The sequence below is a fragment of the Cyrtonyx montezumae genome, unplaced genomic scaffold (assembly GCF_038088225.1).
Source record: "Cyrtonyx montezumae isolate F1298 unplaced genomic scaffold, pur_monq_1.0 scaffold_36, whole genome shotgun sequence".
NCBI classification, from domain to species: Eukaryota; Metazoa; Chordata; class Aves; order Galliformes; family Odontophoridae; genus Cyrtonyx; species Cyrtonyx montezumae.
Genome location: NW_027072041.1, coordinates 12,665,186 through 12,681,792, shown reverse-complemented (window position 1 = coordinate 12,681,792; position 16,607 = coordinate 12,665,186). Strand labels below are relative to the sequence as shown.

At 34.8% G+C, this 16,607-nt stretch overlaps 1 protein-coding gene across 2 annotated transcripts in view; it reads right to left on the bottom strand.

Annotated features, from left to right (window-relative positions):
- ARB2A (ARB2 cotranscriptional regulator A) overlaps positions 1 to 16,607 on the bottom strand; it is a 247,419-nt gene that overhangs the window by 168,050 nt on the left and 62,762 nt on the right. The window contains exon 6 of one of the 2 annotated variants that reach the window (XM_065745600.1): positions 13,565 to 13,756. The exons of the other annotated variant lie outside the window; for it this stretch is intronic. Within the exon in view, the coding sequence (XP_065601672.1) occupies positions 13,565 to 13,756 (192 nt within the window). The remainder of the gene's footprint in view (positions 1 to 13,564; positions 13,757 to 16,607) is intronic. 2 annotated transcript variants of the gene reach the window in all.

Here is a 16,607-nt window from a genome sequence, read left to right as displayed (position 1 = left end):
TCTGTGAGACTATGCCATTTTTATGAATCTTCTATTTATAGAGTATTAATACCTATTCCTAATAGTTCCTTGCTTAAAAGTTTTTCAGTAAGGATGTCCAGAGTCAAACCACAATGCAAGTCAACCTCCATGACATCTGAGATATCACTACCTTTGATGAATAGTCTGTACAACTCTGTTTGAATATGTCATATATTACTGGGTTTAAAGAAAACAATAATTTCAAACGGTACTTTTCCAGACTGGCAAAATACAATCAGCACTGCCAAAAGACAAAAGATGTGAAGCTCCCAAACCCCAGAGAGACAAGAAATAAACTAAGATTGCTGTTCATCACATATCTCACACTGATATTTATAAGGTTGAAAACTTACAAGAGAACTAGATAATTACGGCACATTTATCTTTATATATCTGTGCATGCCTGAGCATGTGCACATGTACATACACACACACAGAGTAGCAACTTAATCAGAAGAATGTAAACTGGAGGGAAAAAGATGCTGAAAAAATGTTTGCCTAGCTGTAAATTTAAAACGTTTACATCACGAGACTACTATTACAAACAAGGTAAAAATTAATCTAGGTAATCTCCGAATTAACCTCCTAGAGGACTACAGGACTGGAAAAAGACTTGGTATTTTCAAAATATTAAATATCTAGAATGAGTCGTAAGTCAACTTGACAAATATTGACTTTCTACAGAGCTTTAAGATTATTTTACATCAGAGCACTGTGAAATTCTACATTTCTTCCTTAAGAAGACTTGATACAAGTAAAGCTAGATGAGGTACCTTCATTTCCAGCAGGACACCATTAAAGTGTTTCTTTTGCTCTGAAAAGGCTGTATTTGAACAGATCAGCTCAACTCTTGCATACAGCTCTTACTCACAACTCTTGCTCTCATACCTGCATTTAGAAAAATAAGTTACACGCACAAAAAGCCTTACAGGGCACCAGAGCTACAGAAGGTGAATATATCATATGAGATGTAAAAAAACCCAAAAACCTCACAAAACAAAAATAACAGTGTTTTAAAGACAGCTGTACACTATTATTTTAAGGAAGGATCTGTGTGAAAATAAGATCTCACACCGAATGCAACTGCAACAACAACAAAAAAAGAAGAATGTCAACAACAATAAAAAGGCCAAGTATATGATAATGACTGCTTATATACTCACAGCCAACAAATGTTTAATTCACCGTGAGGTATTAATTAATTAATAATGTTGAAATCAGTTCTGTGTAATAATTGTTTTTAGCGCTTGTTTGACAATAACAACATTAAAACAGGACTGCAAATTTAATTACTTTTATCAACAGCTGATGTCAGCTGAGTATTTGTATTAAGTCAGTTCTAAATTCAGCATTAGGTATTGTTCACAAGCAACGGCTGTCAAATCTTGAAAATCCTGTATTTGATATCAACCATGCGTGATGTGGAAGGTGCATATTCCACATGAGTAGCTCCTGTATTTCATGGAAAAGCCCCACATTATCAACATTCAGGAACTGATTCCAGAAGACTCAATCATACTACTCCCAACACTGGAGGAAGAGTTGGGATTCAAAACACAGGCTCAACTACAGAAGGTCAACACAAACTCAGTCACCTGTGCACTGAAGCACCACGCATGCATATTTTCTGCCTAGGTTTTTCAAAGGATTTTTAGATTAAACAAACCATTTACTTATTATTGAAGCAATACAATCTTCTTAGAACAGCAGAGAATAAGCTTAAAGACACAAACACTAAAATAAATGGTAATTATTAATAGTGAATTATTTTTAAGGATTCTTATTCATGAGAAGCAAGCAACAGAGTAAGATCAGAGTATTAAACACTGACAATACACTAAACATTGCTTATAAGTTGGTGTAACTATCTAAGTATATAAGATTAAAAGTACTGTTTAATATGCACTATAACTACTATTAAGTACAACTCAAACTGCCATTCACAGCTATAATAGCAATTAAAATTAACACTATTCCCCCTCTCAAAAAAAGGAAAAAAAAAAATTCCTAAAAAAAAAGAAACGAAGATTATGTTGTTTTCCCTCATGTATCAGCAATTATTTACACCCAAGCTTCATTATCTGTTCTACCCACCAAAGCAATCTGAAGTCTCACTGCCGCTGGCATAACAGAGATTGAGGCTTCATGTAGCACACAATATAACAGGTTAAGCTATCTGAGCCAATTTCCCCCCTTCCTAAGAGGATTAGAACTGCAATATGGTACAACAAATGGTTGTGAATAAGCAAGATGGTACACCTGGACTGCCCCAAAAATAATCATCATGATGAATAGCTTCAAAATAGGTTTATTCTTGAAAAATCTTCTGATGTGAATGGACACTAAATTCATAATCCCAGATTTTTTTTTTTAAGAAAGAGAATTGTTTAAGCTTTGACATGTTTAAAAATTCCTACCATTTTCTAATTTAAAAAATGTTAATTAAAATATACAGTTTTCACTGTTCCCTTTTTTTTCCCTTCCTCTCTCTGGAGAAATCACTGAAAATGGAGTAGTTCCATTAAACTGTTGTCATAGTTCCTAACGACATATTTCACCCTATGACATTCACTTTCACAGCTTATTTCTGTGTAGAGGCATTTATTTTATTTTATTTTATTTTATTTATTTTATTTTATTTTATTTTATTTTATTTTATTTTATTTTATTTTATTTTATTTTATTTTATTTTATTTTATTTTATTTTATTATTTTATTTTATTTTATTTTATTTTATTTTATTTCATTTCATTTTATTTTAAATAAACGCATCCTACGCAACTCAACTTTGTTCTAAAGGGAATACAGTGAGAATTGCCTGGGATGGGTGATAATAATAAAGCAACACCAATTACTAATTTTGAATAAGTTATCTGTCACCCTAGAGATTCCTTGGAGGGGAATAACATGCCTGAATTTCACCACACAGTGCCACAGGCACAAAGTGAGAGAAACTAAACAAGCACATCCTGAAGGGAGAGAAAATGCCTGCAGCAGCAAATGACCTACTACATACCTCACTCACACATTTTTTGATGTTATAATTTGTTAATTTCAGGGAAAAAAAGGCAATTACCCACAGTTTCAGTTTGTTCTAGCAGAACTATTAAACTTTTTAAAATTTTTGATCAAAAATGACATCTATCGTTCAAAGATCTGTGTATTTTCAAAAGACAACCATCCTGAGCACATTTGCATGACAAAGTCGTTGCCATATCCATTTCCTTATTACTTGAAGCAGCAATGCACATTATTAGAAGAGTACTAAACTATTTAAGGATGAAGCGTATCAAATTTTTATTTGAATTCCTATGCATTAAAGTTAATATTTTCTAGCTCAATGCACGGTAAGCAAAAGATAATTATATTCAAATATGCATTTCATGGTATGAATAAGGAAGTATTCATCTCCCCACTGAATTGGTAAGTCTTTTAAGTAATGATTCATTTGAAAAATCAACAGGGTATTGGCAATTTAGTGTAATGTTAAATACGTGCATATACCGTTAGCCATAGTGGCATACACGCAATACTTCTTTATGATATACACTATAGTAGTACAATTTACACATAATATTAAGATGTTTGGTGATATCTTAACCATATGTATTCCTAATAAATAAAACAAAGAACATTTTTTTCTCTACTAAGTGTTAAAATATTTTAAAATGTTTGTGACTTATGTAAAGGATATAAAAATGTGCATGTGAACAACCACAACAAAATACAAACTTTACTATATGAACTGATGTACTACAAAAGAGTATTTTCACATCATTATTTTCATGCATACAATCTGTGTAAGGTAGATTTCACAAAGGCTGCTCAGAATGGACAGAACAAAGGTATTTGCTATTGACCTTTTTCATAAAAAATAAATAAAAAAATAAATAAAGCTAATGACTGAGGATTAATTCACCAACTAGTGAACAATTAACAGTTCGTTCCATTCTCTGAAAATAATTTTAATGTTAGGGTGATGCCTGTTAAAATTCCATTCCAAGAAGATAGGTTTTGTGCATATCTTCACTACCTAGCATGGTGACATTAAGAAGTCTGTATTAAAACCTTCATACTGTTACCCAAAAAACACACTTAAAGGGAAGATAAGGACAATTATCTATGCACACAGACGAAGAACAGCAAACTTCCCATCCCGAAATGGATCAGCCTGTGAAGAGTGCTGTGCCATCTGAAATGCTTTCCTACCAGATATCACAGCTTTTACAGCAAATCAGCTGAAATAAAAATGTTATTACTGCATTTAAATATAAATTATGGTGAAGCTGTGGCACTTTTAATGAACTCGAGTTCTCTGAATCAAACCAATAGTAGATTACAGCTTAATTTTCTTGTAGAGAGGAATCTTACAAAGTGGCCAATAGGAAGTAAAACCCCACCACATGTAACTGCTGTATTCCAAGCAGAAAATGCATTTATTCAGTTCTCCCACAAATGCTATGCATGTTCTCAATTTAAAATGAACAGTCTATTGAAGATGCACGCTACAGCAGTCAGAGCCTCATCACAATTTGTGGGCAATTAAGAGGTCACAGTTCCTCAGTTGTCTTCTCACAGACAAATCCTCAGAACTTCTCCCAGCAAGAACAGCAATATGTTGCTGTGTAACCAATTGCCGAATAGGGAATAGTCATTACTCAGTTTGGTAAAAATTTTGTTAAAACTCAGCATGCTTAATGCAGCCTACCAAATAAACTTGTCGATTCAGGTGACGCAAATCTCACCTCTAGATAAGCCATCAGAAAATTTAATGTTCTACTTCTGAAAAATGTTGACCACATATTCACTTAAGTCCTGCTCAATTATTGTCTAGATTGGTGGTTCTACTTTAAGAAAAGTGAAAAGTGCAAACAAATTAATTACTAACAAAGGGTAAGACTCTTATTCTAAACCCATTCATTCATAATTTATCAGTAATTTGTACGGTATGCATACACTACTCAGTATAATGAAAGCACCATTTTTAACCAAGTCTTGCATTTCAAAATAGCTGCTTTAACAGAAATCACTATAAAAATAACAGAAATCACTATTTAACTATTTTAACAGAAATCACTATTTCCCATAAAACTATCAAAAACGTAAAATATTGGAAAAGAATTTATAATTAATATTTTTGGAGTTCCTCTAGTAAGGTTGAAGTTGCAGCTATTTTTTGTTTGGTGAAATGAATGCAGAATAAGTGTGTGCGTAGGAAAAGAGAAAACTGGAAAATATAAAGTTATATTTTACACAGCATTGTACTACTGTTCTTACAGAAATTCGACCACACAGACAATAACACGCTACAAGAATAATGTATTCACTTAGGCAGATGACACAATTTTTGAAGCAGACTGACTTTCTAATACAGTATGCATTTAAACAAAAGCTCGTAGTTCAAAAAACAAAAGGGAGAGAAAACACAATAGAAGTGCAAACCCTACCTATCTCTAATCCTTTCTTTACAAACCTAGGCTACTCAAGAATCTTCAACTAATTATTCCATTTTATTGATGGCATTTTTCCCAAGGGAAGTTATTTAAAAAGTTTAACCCCTGAGCAAGTCATGGCTTCTCTTGCCTTTGAAAGTGTCAAGTGCATTGATTATAACTGCAGGAAGTGTTACCTTCTACCCAGAGAATCTCACCCTGCACAATCTTAAACACTGTCTCTCTCCCAAAACGGCTTTGATTCAGCAATTCAGACCGTTTCAGCTGATATTAAAGGCAGAAGCACCACAGAAAAGGGATCAGCAGTTAAAACGAAATACAAAGAGGAAAAAAAAAAAAAACAACAGATCTTGGATATAGTATCACAAAGCTTGAGAGAAAAGCAGATTTGAAAAAGACATCAGAGTGACTAAAAAAAGAACAACATGACAGAAATTAAACAAGATTTTGACGTTCGCCTTCTATGCATTTAAACTCATCTCAACCCCTATTGAAATTCCGATCATACCCAAACCCCAAGGCTTTTGACATACTTTCAAAAATCCACACCCCCTCTTACTCTTTTCTAAGTCTCCAGAGTCACTGTTAGGTATCCAACAAGTTGAAGAGAGTAGGAAGAAAAAAAAGTACTGTAATACACATATGATAAAAAGACCCTTTATGCTCACACTAAATTTTGTTTTTAAAATGATCATGATCTATTTTTAATATTCTTAACCAAATATTTAGCCAGTTGAAAAGAGAGCTTATGTGGTTTTAGGAAAAAAAGAAAAAAAAAATCAACTTCTCCAGCCACGTTCACCCAAATAGCTTTAACAGTCATCTTCTTAGATCAGTGACAAACTACGAGTAGACTAACACAAGGTTCTACAACAAGCTCCTCAGCAAAATAAAAGAAGACAAAGCAACCCTGAAGTAGCTTTATTGTATCAAATATATGGAGCACAGTAAGAATGTAATATAAGCAATTATTACGACAATGGTAATGCATCTCTAAACAAGCATCTTATAAAGGCTGGACTAAATTCCAAAGGGTAATTGGATTTTCAGAACTGCAAGTGGATTTTTTTCAAGTTCAGTCATGACAGGGCCAGAAGGTAATGATACATCTGCCATGATGCAACAAGCAGACCTGTCTTCTGTCAGGAGCTGAAATCATAAAGGAATAAGCTGTCGTTAGCAACCTCTCTCCAAACAGTAGAGCTGTCATCTCATTGTTTTTCTTTGCTGGCATGGGGGCTGGTATGGGCTTATATACCCTGTCAGTTCAGTATTAGCCTGAGCTTTTAACCTTTTCTTGAATTTCTAACTTGATGAAACACCTATACATACTATTACATAATATTCCATATTATGTGAACAATTAATATGAATTCCAACTAACTATGCAACTTGTCCTTCTGATCAGTATTTCACACCAGAGATCATGCATTCCTTATAAGATATTTAAAAAGGAATTACTGTTTTTTTCAATGCTATTTTTTTTTCATATGGCATTTTATGCCGTGTATACGTGATGGTTTATTTCCTACTACACTGTATGCTGCGTTTATACATCAGGAAATATCTCAAAAAATAATGCACCTAATCACTTGCAACATTAGATTTCTCAGTATTATTCTCAAAAAAGTGTAAAATGTAAAGAAGTTTTCTCTATGCAAGACATACTTTACAGGCAATGTTATTTCAACGGCCTACCAAAATGAATATAAACAAATATATATAGTATATTTAGATAAATATTATTCAGAATTAAATAATAGACCATGTTCCCATTTATTTAATGAAATTTCATCTTCAGTAAAATAATAAAATTTCTAAGATCATGATTACTATGACACTGTAAATACCCACTTACACATGCAGTCAGAACAACATAAATGTCACTATTCTGTGTAAAGACTGCAAATGCAAAGAAATGTCAACTGTTTTATTTCCAGCGTCACTTGTTGGCCTCACTGAAATATCCCACGTACTTGTACTCATTAAGACAAAATTTTAAACCTTAGGTTCTAAAATATGACACATAGAGTTGAGTGGATTTTGTCTAAAAATCTATTCTAGCTTAAACACTAGATATGGAAATTTTTCAGCAAGAATTCATGATAGTGCGGTTTAAACAATACACTTTTTTTTTTAACAATAATGTTTAAATATCAACTCTCTCATTTTTTTACAAAATGCGAAGACTTAAATGTGTAACCATACCAGTTACTAACCAATATGGTGAATAAAAGTTACAGTGGGTAAATTTACTACTGCTTTGCTAGAACTGGTAATTGTTTTGTTCCTTTCAAAGCACTGACAAAACAAGTGACATCTTATTATATATTCTCATTATATATTACCACCAACTTTTGTGTAAATTAATGATACTAATCTGAGTGAATAGACTCAACAATGTTCTTGCAACAGAAATTGTTCAGGCAATGCTTAAAGAATAGGATAAACACAAGAAAAAGCAGAAGACAAAAACTGTGTTATAACCTAAGGAAAGACTCCTGCAGATGTTGCCCATCTCAAGCCCTGTTTTCATTTCTTCATGGAAACTCTGATGTCTGGATTCTGCCATACTTATTTTGAAGTAATCATCCAGGTTCTTTGAAAAGTCTATTTTTCTCCTACTATTACCATTACATTAAGTAATAATTTTCCTTTAAGTACTCATAACAATATCTAAGCACTCTCATAGAGAGATAAATTTGAAGCCAGGCAACAGTTCTGGCTTGTTTAAAAAATACAGTAAAAACTGAATAGCTGACAGTTGCTGTGGCTGAACATCATTAGCATCTTTGGGACCACATCTTTCCTAGGTAACAAACACACTGAATTTCCAAAGACAGAAAGCATCCATCAGGTTTTTTTGCACTCATGCAGTAAGAAGTAAAGTAAGTTGGTCTCCACTTTATTCCCTAGAGAAAATATACTGAAGATAAGAGCACTCCAAAATTCTTCTCAATGTCCAAGGTGAGCTGAGCTGCTGTTTCCCCCAGGAGCAAGCTGCCACTTTAAGTAGTTCGACTGCAGATTCTCCTTGCCTTACACCCAGCAGACTTCAAAGTACAGCATCTGCTTCTCTGGTCACTGTAGAATGAACACTACTGCACAAAGCAGTAGCTGCCTTTGGCATCCCTTCTTGCCTGTTCCCAGGTATCACTTTACAGTATATCACTGGTGTCATTTGTACATCTCTCATCTGAATGTTCTAATTACCACCTGTGTCATTACTACTTGGCAATGAACCAGACAATCTAACCTCTCAAAGTGCCTGCTGACTGACAGGTTATGGGAGACCTTGAGCTACCTGCATGGAATCAGAAGTGTAAACTGTTAATTCTTGACACCCCAAGTAAATGTCCTCATCAGTGAATTAAATAACTTAGCTCTGCCTCTCATTGTCTCTTCTTGGTGCTGCTTCAGTCACTGTGCATACATCTAAATAAAAAGTGACAGAGAAAAGACCGAGTATATCAGAGAGTGAATTAGATATTTACTCAAAATGCAGAAGAGACAGGTTGAAATTTCTCCTTTGATTTACATCTGCTTATTTATAAAAAATAAATAGCTTAAAATATATTGTATTATAATTAAAAGTGGAATAGTCCCCAATTCCCAGAGGGGAGATTTGAACTTCAGCCTGTCATAGGTCAGAAGACTACTACAACCTGCAGAAGTTCTATTTTAACAAAACATAAAACTGTGCAATATTTGTTTGGCACTACGTCTATAGGAAATCACCACCTTTTAATTCTTAACACCTTTATAATATGCATGTTATAATTAATATTCATCCTTGTTTATTTTCTTACTGCTTTACATTTGCTACCTTATACTTGTCTTTCTAAAGCACATCTGAGACTACCTCAATTTAATGTATTCACATCTCATGTACATTCTGTACATTTGTCACCCTCTTCCTTTTCCTACAATGCATTCTCTATCCTATCCCTTGTTTCTTTGCTTTTTCACTCTCTTGCACTATGACAGAAAACCTCTTTTTTTCACTATGAGAGTTGATTTTCTAATTTCATACATTTCTCTTACCTCATTTGATATAACACCTTGTAAACTACTTCCAACGCCTATAATACACAGGTCTGAATCTACTCAAAACAGTTTGAAATAAAAGATGGAAGAAGCACTGCCTTCAGGAAGCACTCAGATGAGAAGAAAGAAGGTTTCTAGCTACTGGAATTCCCATCAGGATATTTCTCATTGGATCTTCACTTTCCAGTACGTATCAGCCCCAAGCCACTAGAAGCCTGATAAATTTTAAGCCTTTCCATTTCTCCCTGATTTCATATGCAATTCATGATAAGTTGCTTTTTTTTTTTCTTTTCTTCTTTCGTCTTGTTGAAAGCGTTGTGCCAGAAAGAAATAGTTTCTTCTACTTTTTTCCCTTCATTTAACTTTCTGGTTCTGGGAGCTAAATCCAGTACATACTGATACCTCCACCTATTGCATGCCTGTTCTCAGTTTTTCCAATGACTCCAGGTCTCTATGACAGGAGATGTTACAGGCGCCTCATCATTGTTGTGGACCTCCATTGGACTCTCTCTACAAGTTCTCTGTCTTTCTTGACCTGGGGAGCCCAGAAATGGACACAGTGCTCCAGATGTGGTCTCACCAGGGCACGGTAGAGGGGGAGGATCACCTCCCTTGACCTGTTGGCCTCACTCTTTTTGATGCACCCCAGGGATACCAATGTCCTTCTTAGCGACCAGGGCTCACTCTTGGCTCATGGCCATCCTGCTGTCTACCAGGACACCTAGGTCCAACCTGTTGTCCTTCAGGACATGCAGGTCTTTCTCTACAGAGCTCCTTTCCAGTAGGGGAGCCCTGAGATCAAGTACTAAATTTTGGACTGATTTCTGCAGAAAATACATGTAATTATTACTTTTGCAAGTTACAGTTATTTAGAGATGCAGTTATTTTCTTCATAGTGGCTGTGTTTTGGATTTAGAAGAAGAACAATACCGATAACATATCCACATGTTCGTTGTTGAGCAATCCTTATGCTAAGTCAAGCAGTGCCAGTGAGGAGGCTGGGGAACACAAGAAGCTGGAAGGGGACAGACCCAGGACAGCTAAGCCAAATTGGCTGAAGGAATGGCAGTATAGCATATGACACCATGTGAAACTGTAAAAGCAGGAGAGTTGGCTGGGTGGAGGGGTCCGCTACTCAGGGACTGGCTGGGCATTAGTTGGTGGGTTGTGAGAAACTGCACTGTGAATCACTGCTTTTGTACACACACACACACACACACACACACACACACACACATATATATTCCTTCTTTTTCTGTCCTATTAAATTGCTTTTGTCTCAGCCCATGAGTTTCATCTTTCTCTGATTCTCTCCCCCATTCTACCAAGGGGAGAATGATCAAGTGGCTGTGCTGTGCTTAGCTGCCTGCTGGGTTAAACCATATTTGGTTGAATCACAGAATATCCTGAGTTGAAAGGGACACATAAAGATCACTGAGTCCATCTCACAGCTCCACACAGCACCACCCAAACCCAAACCCCATGTCTGAGAGCTGACACAGCTCCATGTTCCCTCTGCTCCCTGTGAGGAGCTGTGCTGCCATGAGGGCTGCCCTCAGCTGCTCTGCTCTGAGCTGAGCACACCCAGGGGCTACAGCTGCTCCTCATACATCTTGCCCTTCAGACCCTTCACCATCTTCGTAAGATTCCTGGATGCTTTCCAGTAGTTTCACGTCTTTCAAACGTTGTGGTGCTCAAAACAGCAAATGAACATTTGTGAATGAAAACCTAGTTGACAGCAGATGTTTTAAGCTGCATGCACATGTTTCATGCTCACTACAGATCAGGGGAATTTTCAAATCGCAGATACTATTATCCACTTCAAATTCTCAGTTTATTATGTATATATAAAAATCCATGTTCTCCTGTCAACAGCACTGTAATCTCATACTTTGACAAGGTCTACGGGTTTCATTCAAAAAATGAGACCTCTTCTAAGAAGAAGCACTAGAATATCAAGGTATGTAATTCCTTCCTTCAAACACTGTATCAGGAGCTATCACAATTTTCATTCAGACCATTTACTATCTAGGTCAGTTATTTTCATTTCATACATTATATAAATGCCTAAATGAACTAGATGATTGAATACCAGAAAACCCAGAAGAGGATCCAGTTTTTATTAACTAAAATTGCAGCCCTTATACTCATTCTACCATAACTTCCTGTACTTGGAAAAGTAATTTATATGATCTGCACAAGAAGTAGACATGATATCACTATGTTAACAATCTGTCTCCTTTTATTTTTTTTCTTCAGTTTTAACATAATGACTCCAAGAATCTTCAGCAAGGTTTGGCTTTTATTGATATCATGTTATGTAACCAGATACACATTCAGTTCTCGCTCCAGTGATCACATGATACCAATAATATCAATGCATTTAGAATAATTCAATTTGATGTGCTCTATAGTTCATTTTACACAATAAAAAAAAATTGCAGATAGGACATGCTCTACACAGTACTATACTTGCCAGAATTGCATGATGGACAAAAGGGCAGAGTGGCATTTACAACAGTTCAACAGTTGGCATTATTCAACTAAAGTGAACTGTAAATTAAAAAGAAAAAAAAAAGAACATGTTAAAGGAAAAAAATCTAAAGCTAAAAGCATCAAGACCAATGTCCTGATGTGATAAAACAGTTATGCTGTTAAAGATATTTTGTCATCAAACTACTTTTGTTCCTTTGCTGTGATTTCTGAAGAAGAGCTCAAAATGCAGAAATACAAAGTCTGTTTTTAAGGTTTTAAGCTTGAGGGAACAGAAGTCTTCCCTCTATTGCATTGGCACAATCATTGCAACAGGTTAATAACAAAATAGGAAAAAGAATCTAGAACTCTCCTTTCTTAGAAATATTCATCATCATTTTCTGCTAATTTAGGAATATTATCACTAAGTGCTTAACATCTGATGTTAGACACAAAAGCATTTTCTTTAGGAAAAAAAAGCATAGGCATGTAAGCACCATTATTAGAATATAAGGGATAGGACAGTGGGGTAGTTTTAAACTAAAAGGGAAAATTTATATTAGATATAAGTAAGAAATTCTTTACTCAGAGGTTGGTGACTAACTCCCGGAAGAAGTTGCCCAGAAAAGCTGTGGTCATCCCCTGGATGCACTCAATACCAGTCTGAAAGAAGCCTGAACTGGTGGGTGGTAGTCCTGCCTGCTGCAGGGGGCTGGGATTAGATGATTTTTAGGGTTCCTTCAAACCCAAGCCACACTATAATTATATAAACTGCAAAAGTGACAGCTTTATTTAGCAAAATGTGCAACAATCACAATGAAGACGCTGATATTCAGGGTAAAACATCTTGATAAATATAACAGCAATAGCACATTTTGAATTGAGTTTTCAAATGTTTACTACAGTACATTTTCCTATAGCAGTAAGAGGCAAGGGATGCACCGAACTTCAATGTTCCATGTTAAAGTTATTACACAAATATTGCATTGTCTCCCATATACACAGAAAACCACAACAAAATAGTGTCCATAAAATGTAAATGCTTTTAACTGTCAAGTATTGATAGGTGAATCAGAACGAATCAGTATTCAGTGCAAAACTGGAAAAGACTGTGCCTCTAATAAATTCAGTACAAGTCTAGCAAAAAAGCCTGCTGTTATAATGAAAGCTAATGTTATCATGAGATTAAAACAGACGTTGAGTGAGAATATGTACAAATTTAATGAAATGTAAAAGAAAACACTTCAAATCATAACAAATTTCTGTAGTGCCTTGTATTGCATCTCATCGCTTGTTAAGGGTTTTTGTCACATCAGCTACCATATTACACTACATGGCAGTGCTGCCACAAAATGATATGAAGCTAAAAAAATTCTTCCGCTCCAAGAGAGAAACTTAGATCTATTCGACAAAAGTTCTTAAAATACCAAGTATTTGCATCACAGATAAGATGATCATCAAAGAAAATGCAGAATACAGATTAGAAAATTACAACATCTCAGGCTCGTAGTTCTTACATTAGTACACGTGCCTTTACACACCAAACTGTACATATGCACACTTTCACTTACCTCAGTAGCTTTCCTTATGTACGGTATCTGTGTGCCACTGTCCAGATCTTCATTTATGATAAGTCTCCTAGCCCACTGACCTGCTCTGACAACGCCATTACCATGAATTAGGACCAAGAGCTTGTCAGGATTTGTTAATGCATCTTCACTCATAAAGATAAAGCTTTTTGGTTCATTCTCAGTAGCATCAACCTGCAATTACAGCCAATACATATTTTTATGCGCGAATAAAAAATGTTAACAGAACATCTATACTTACAAAGTTAGCTCCTTGAACTGGTATCAAAACCCGCACCTTTTTTTTTTACTATTCATACGTACATATTCTATGGACTGATGTGCACTAAATAAAAACAACACAGAAGCTGATATTCGTGCAGTGTTAAGTCTGAACCTTAAAAATGCTTTAGAATGGTTTAACTTGGACGATTTAAACTTAACTATAGAAACAAAAAGGTGGATAAGTGTGGTCAAAAAGTATGCTAAAGCTTTAAAGTGTAAATTGTTTACAATAATTTACTGGCAAAAGTGTGTCCATAAAAGAACAATCTCTTAAAGAAAAAGAAAAACCAAGTGATTTGTCACCTCTGATATGCCTGAAGCAATAATAGAAGCCTGATATGCTATGAAAAACGTCCTAGAGTTCTATCTCAGTCAACTCAACATAAATACCCAATATACTACAAGCCAGTATTGTAAACTTGCCTATTATAAGTTTAATAGGATAGCTCTAATAGAATATAAAAACTCATTCTGGATCTAAACAGTGGTGTCAGTAAGAATACAGCAGCAGGACTTAGCTACTCTACTATAGGAACAAGGTGCTTCAATGTTCAGTAAACCAACTCTAGTTCTCAGTGTAAAGAGTAAAGGTATGCTTTTTGCTCTATACAAACACAAGTTCTATAAAATAGACCTATACTTGGCTTTGTAAACCTTGCACAAGGCAAAAGAGCAATGCTTGTGGTTGTTCATTCTTCGTACTTTAATATGATGAAAAGGAAGGATAGATCAGGGTCCCTATATCCTTAGTACTTCATACTTCACAAATCCCACAAACTAACTGTGGTTGCTAGGAATATCCTTGCGTTGCCTTAAACTCTGCAGTAGTGATGAAAATCAGGTCAGGATATGTGCCTAACACAGAAAAAAGGGTAATGGCTGCTTGGACTATTTGAGTTTTTCTCTCATACTTGGATATGCTATTCACCTTCCCACAGGAAAACAGGAAAAATCAATTCTGCATAAATATCCAGACTTTTTAAATGTAAGCCATGCCCTTTTTTTTTTCTTTTTTTAATGCAGTCAGTGAGGCTACTTCACCAAAAGAAACCCCTAACCGGAAGGACATTCAGCACCTGCCATAGGGCTGAAGACCTTATGCCCTACTCCAAAATAACAAGATATTTAACGTGTCTCAGCTTTCATTCTTTGCAACAGGAAATGTACTCATCTTCTCCCACGCTTTACAGAAAAAAAAAGTAATAAGAAAAAAATTCAATTTAAAAGAGTTTATGCATTGCACACTGGGGATACAGTCATATCACACAGCCACTTCTGAAGTAACAGTACTGATGTCTTAAAATTGAGCATGGCAGATGTAAACAGACAGATAAAACCCAGTTTCAGATAGTACTTGACATGATGTAGTCGACTTCTGCACACAAACTGAATACCTACAACAATATAATTAGGACAAAACTTTGAAAACATGCATTTTAGCAAAATAAAACCTAGCTACATGTTTTAATATTTAGAAAATATTTTTGTTCAGTAATTAGGAAATATTGGCACCTACTAATTACATATTCTAGAAGACACATTTCTACTTCAAACTTTTGCAATTATGCTAACCTAAAATAAATAAATAAATAAAATATTTAGCTATTAACAAATAACTGTTTGTTCCTTTCCTTGTCTAAATTACAGTTGGAAGCTTTTCCTCAAGTTAATTTCTCTTCCAACATTAGCAATTCGTTATACCAAGCTTTCACTAAAGAACGACCATAAAGGTCACTCATGTGGACAACCTCATTTTATTGACAAATCAATGCAGAATGCCACTTAGTACAAACTGAGTACATTTAAAATAATTTATTTTTATCAGCCACTTTCTTTTCTGGAGCTATTCACGTACACTTATTTCTGATCTTTTGTTTAAAGACAAATTGAATAAATTCAGTGAAATGCTCAGCTTCAATTAGTCTGATTTTGTTATTCACACACAGTAACAATCTTCCAAAGATTTGTAGCTAGGAATGTCAAAGAAATCCACATTTTGCTTATAATTTAGAACTTAAAATAAGTGTTAAATTTCTGTTTTCCTCAGATTTATTTTTCTAACACAAAATTAGATCTTAAGTTTTAAGAATATCTTCAGTTATGAGGAATTCCCTGAAATGTTATTCACTTTACAGAGAGAATGAACTTGCAGTTTTCAAACAGTGAGATTATCTTTCCCTGAGTTCAATCTCAGATATGCTATCACGTGATGTATATTTCAATAACAGAATAGTTACTGTTTTGCATACTTGCTACCAATACTTAGAGTAATGACAGAATATACTAGAAATTGAATCTTATTCTGACATTAATCTTAAGACATCAATGTTATGACACATTTTTCAGTTCTTAGACATTAGCAGACAAATAACTAGAGGTCTTTAATTCTGCCCACTGGAAATTCTTATGTTTAAGTTTGCTAAGGTTTGAAGTTCTAAAGGGAAAGAAAACTCCGATGTTTTTCTTACGTTAGTTAAGCAACACATTAATAATCATAAGCTGAACATGTGTACAAAACAGGTGAAACAGGTATACCTTGACAGTGGAGGAAAGAACAGGGAAAATAAACGCAACAGAAACTTAAAAGGACTGTGAGAATTATGACTAGCTTTGTAGAGGAAGAAAACTGCTCATCTGTGTTGCAAGATAACGAAGTCTCATTTTGTAGTTCTGCACAAAGCTTGCTAACTCATTGCATTACTGTCTTCATGAAACTGAATGTCAGACTTATAATTTTTCAATCAAAACTGTAAAAAATGAA